We start from the raw sequence: 5,182 nt of genomic DNA, 5'->3' as shown, positions 1-5,182 counted from the left end.
CTGTAAGGAAGTCTGAAGGAAGAGGCAGATTTGTTCCGGTTGTGTACTTTCAAATTCTAGCGCACTCGAGCTGGTTTCTCCAAAATTACATACCCCACCTTTAAGTACAACATCCGAGTTACCTTTTTCCACCTCTGCGTATTTACTTTTACTGCAGTAAAGTCTCTGGATAAGTCTTTCCAGCAGCTGCGATTCTGCGGTCTGCCAGCAGGCGGCGATACCGTTTATTCATAGAAAATACATCAGCCGCCATTTTCCCCTGAGCGGAAGGAGGAAGCGCAGAGGGAAAACATTAAACTCTTGCAGTAAAAACCCTCCATAAATATATAAATTCTGTGATGGACGGCCCCGGGACGGATAGCGACTGGAGGAGCCCTCAGTTCCGACAGAAAGTCGTTGCTCAGATGTGAGATATTTTCCTTCAGTGTTTTGTTGTTGGCTAAATCTCTCTTTCTGTTACTGTTGCGATAGCCCCTTGAGCTAAGCTAACGTTAGCTCGGCAGAGAAAGCACGTCACGTCAAACCGTCCTTAAAAAACCTGTAAATTAACACCGACTCGCATGATATTAAACTTAGCACAGGTCCACAAACATAGCGGAAAATACATCAAGCAAGACCCGTACCCACTCTTCAATTCGGCGTACATAGCAGCAACAAAACAATGCTTAATGGATATATATAAGTCATAGTTTACTATTAGCATTATTAGCTACTAACGTTAGTCTGGCCACACAGAGAGTTAACTCTTTACTCGTTTAAGCATCACTCGTGTTGAGACATTTCATATACACTTTTTTTAAAATATGTTTCTTCTCAGAATATCAAACTCATTTATTTATGTGTTTTTGACATACTTGTACTACCACATTACGTTCTTCTACGTTCATTACTCATTCCTGACATATATATATATTTATTTTTTTCATAGATAAAAATAAATAAAGCAAAACAAAAATATCCACGCATTCAACATAAATAAATATGTATTCTACAAGTCTAAAGGAAACATTGGCTCTACATTTAATAATACATGCATATGAATCACCGTTACTATGCAGGCCACAGTGGTATACATACAGTATATATATAAGGGCCATTGCAGAATTGGAGGAAATATTCTTTCCCACCTATGACATTTCAAATAATGCACGGCCAAAATCCCAGAACATGCACCTGTTATTTCAGATAAACTTGTCCTTACACAAAATGTAAATTAAGTTGTAGAAAAAGTGGTTTCTCAATATCATTTAAATGGTCAAATAGCTCTCAAACACCCCCTAACAATGCATGTGTCTCTTGTCCCTCCTTGGTGACCAACTTCCATATCAAATATAACATTTACAATTGGCTATTTATTCACTTTTCTTGCAATAATTGTGTAGATATATGTATTTTGTAATGGTCAAAGCTATTTGTTTAATCATAGGTGTGTCCCTCAACATGCGTGCAACCCTGTTACCAAAACCTATTAAGCTTGGCTTAAAAAAATTACAAACTGGTAATTACATTATCAACACATTTTAAATTTTAAAGAATATTCAGACATTACAATTAGAATAGGAAATAAAATAAATATATATTAATAATAAAACTACACAACAATAATAAACACATGGAAAAATACTAGGCCAAATATTATAATAGTAGGGAAACTCGCAGATTTTTCATAGTGCCTACAATGTGATGTTTTTATGTAAACAAACATGCAGACGGGCATATGGAGGTTGATAACAACACAGTAAAATGACACACTTTATTGTGATATATTGATATTGAAATATGCATGACGGATATCATGACAAACAATATAACAATATCACCCAGCCTTTATATAATTGTTATGTTAAAGAGCAACTTGCAGATTAGACACACCAGTGAATAAATGTGTAGGAAAATGATCAATACACTTGTTTTTGTAAGACATTTTTACTTCCGCATAAAAAAAGCCTCCCCACGTGACCTCCCGCGTGTGACGTAACATGGGGTAGAGCGGCTGGTCTAACGTATGAATAAACATGGGTCACAATGCTAGTTTTGACGCAGCGGAGGTTGAAAATATATATTTGAATGCATATGATTATAATTATGAGCCTGCTTAGGCGTCCAAGAGACCAGGAGCAGCCAAGGATTAGAAGAAATAACGGCCATCGGCGAGAAATGGAGCTTTGGTGTGTGGAGAACCAGTGGAGAACTGGGCAGCTGTCTTGGTGAGTGACCGGCGTTAGCTACAGACAGCTGTTAGCTAACGTCGGTCACATCACAGCATTGTAAAGTTAGCAATCATATATCAGGCTATAACTAAAGTAGTATTGATAATATAGTAACGTTATTGGCAGGACTGTTGATACTGATCCATAACAGAAACTAATGCGCAAGTATCAGCCGTATCTCGCGCTACCTAATGCAACTCCACACTACGTCTTAGGGTGCTGTGTACCGGAGGAGAGAGAGAGAGAGGAGCGAAGGGGGGAGAGAGAGAGAGGAGCGAAGGCGGGAGAGAGAGAGAGAGGAGCGAAGGGGGGAAGAGAGAGAGATGTAATACGGTTTCCTGATAAACGTTTTGTTTGATAGGCCTCAGCTGTGGAGAGTATGTGCTGCAGGGAGGTGGATGCACCGCGCACAACGCACCCAGGAACGAAAGCTAGCTCCGGTCCTTTTCCTGTTAGGGAAACTGTGGACTCGATGTCCTGACACTGACAGGCTCAAGTTTTGCAACCTGCACAAACACAAGCTCACCATGATTACAAATGGTGACATGCAATGTAAAATTACCGAAAAACTAGCAGCTCACTAAATCACAACCGCTCAAACCAACTACAAACTACTACCGCGGATTGGGCAGAGAACGAGTCCGAGAAAGTTGCTCCCCCATGTGACGTAATATGACGCTAAAAAATGACGTTAAAAAAAAGCAGTTCTTAGTAGCAGAGCTCAAAACGGCTCCTTTCCCTCTGAATTCCTGCCCTTATGTCTTGTGAAACATATCAAATCCTGCATTAACTTTTTTAATTGTAATTTTCAGGCAAGGTTAAGCATAAATCTAGTAAAAAAAAAAAAACCCTACAAGTTGCTCTTTAAGCTTATTATCAAAGAAGACTAAAATGTATGTTTATTTAAATGGGATTGTCTGCAGCATTTTATATATTTATATACAGTAATAAAATCAATAATGCATTTAATTTTTCATATACTCAAAGGTGCTTTTCAACCTAAACATTACCGGTACATAAAAGCATACAGACGTGCATGCATACAATTCAAAACACAAGATGCAGTAAGATTCATGAATGTGTAGTTTATAATAATTTAACATGTTCAGAAAGGTGTAACTGCATTGAATATTTTTCGCGTCTAAAGCCATAGTGTGAATGATAAAACGTTGTTAAAGTTTTTCATCCATGTGCATGATTCCAGTGAAGAAGCTATGAGGAAGGCAGGAACCGCACACACCAAATCGAGCAATGACATGGAGAACCATGTCTACGTAAAAGCCAAATCCAGAGTGAGTACTGGGAGTCTTTCCCACGGCAGGAAACATGTTTTCAGAGCAGGAGTTTAAAGATGAAATAAGGATTATTTTCATGATGGATGTTGTAACAGTTCTCCCTCTTTCTTTCCTCAGGAAGAGTATTTATCTCTGGTCGCGAGGCTGATCATACACTTCAGAGACATTCGTGAGTATTTGACTCTTAATATAGGGCGGTACTGATTTACATATGCTACACAAATTTTAAACAGTTGTTTTAATGTAATGTATGGATTTGGGTTGTAAAGTCTTTTTCATAATTTATTATAAAGTGGAACAGGAATGAGTCCTAAAACCAATAATTGAGTCAGAATGTGATCACTTCCTGTTCCCTCAAATGGAAGTGAATGGCTTTTTGGGCAGATGCCTGAAAAATAAGGTTAACACAAGATTAAGAGATCTTTCACATTTTGTCGACATCAAATATGTCAGGTAATAATAAAGCTTTATTTATTTAAATGACCAACGTTTTACCGTAATATCTTGTTTCAACAGTTACTATATCACTTTATTTTTAAATGTTTCTATTATTATTTTAATTACTATTAATCCAGATGATTTAAAGCATCAATAACCACTCCATGCTCCACAGTAAGTGCAGGAGTTTCTAATCACATGTCTCTCGTTGACAGACAAGAAGACCCTAGGAGGCCCGGGTGAGTGCGCTGTGTTGTTTTCTCACTTGTCTTTGCTGTCCTTTACTTTCAATATAGTCTCATGGTGTTTCAGGGTTTCTGCTGTGTATGCGATACGATACGATAATACTTTATTGGTCAGATCAAGTCTGGAATTTGACTATGCTGGAGCTGGGTAATATTTTTCTGTTGTCTATCCTTTGCCAGATCCCATGAATGCCCTGACTAACCTGACAGGGGTTGGAGGACCGGGCGCCATCGGCATGGGGCCTCGTCCTACTGGGGCTCCCGTTGTTGGCATGGGGGCCATGGGGCAGATAAGCCAGCATGCCATGGCGGGGGTGGCTGGAAACCCGCAAGCCAGTGAGTGTGTTTCCTCTGTGTGCTGTTATGGGCTTTATACGCCTCAAAGTAACGTGTTACTTTAATCAAACTACATTTGTCTGTAAGGTAGTTGTAAGGGAAAAACTTCTGTGTAGCAATGCAGTGGGAGTCACCGACTCATGAAGGAGACACAGGGAGAGCTGGAGTTTTGATGTCAAACACTGATGGTTTATTTAGGAGCTTCGGCCGGAGAATTCACATCACAAGTCCAAGAGCCAGAGGTTCTGACTTCACCGTAGAGTTGCCACGTCAAATCTGAAGAACTCTCCCCCAGACCCATATATTTAGCTACTTCAGAGAGAGTAATCAACATGCTGCATAACAAGATAGAATCACAACACCTCTACCAGCTGACGCCAACAGGCAGGAACAGCGAGACAAAACACTGAGAGCACAGCAGCCAAGGTTACAGGTGCGTGTGCTCAGTCAGGACAGTTTGAACTGATAAACTGGGTCAAAGTTATGGGCCTTGGAAAATATTTCCCCAACAGTTACCAACATTATATATTTTTTATAGTTTAGAGCAATAGCCCCTCCAAATGTCTGTGCACGTCCCTGCTCCATAGATATATATAAACACAGTGTTTATATATCTATGCCGGTCTCTACCTGACCGGAGTCACGCTGTGTGTGTCCG

At 39.6% G+C, this 5,182-nt stretch overlaps 1 protein-coding gene across 1 annotated transcript; it reads left to right on the top strand.

Moving 5' to 3' along the window:
* Positions 1-267: 267 nt before the first annotated feature.
* Positions 268-4,524, top strand: LOC104962819 (mediator of RNA polymerase II transcription subunit 15-like; the record flags this gene model as incomplete). Its single annotated transcript, XM_010791318.1, has 5 exons — positions 268-406; positions 3,415-3,502; positions 3,623-3,674; positions 4,159-4,182; positions 4,369-4,524. Coding segments are annotated over exons 1-5 (388 nt in total), but the record flags the coding sequence as incomplete, so codon positions are not given.
* Positions 4,525-5,182: the final 658 nt, after the last annotated feature.

Source organism: Notothenia coriiceps, unplaced genomic scaffold, assembly GCF_000735185.1.
Source record: "Notothenia coriiceps isolate Sejong01 unplaced genomic scaffold, NC01 NC01_scaffold00035412, whole genome shotgun sequence".
In the NCBI taxonomy this organism is placed as follows: Eukaryota; Metazoa; Chordata; class Actinopteri; order Perciformes; family Nototheniidae; genus Notothenia; species Notothenia coriiceps.
Note: the sequence above shows the minus strand (reverse complement) of the source record. Positions and strands in the feature narration are given on the sequence as shown.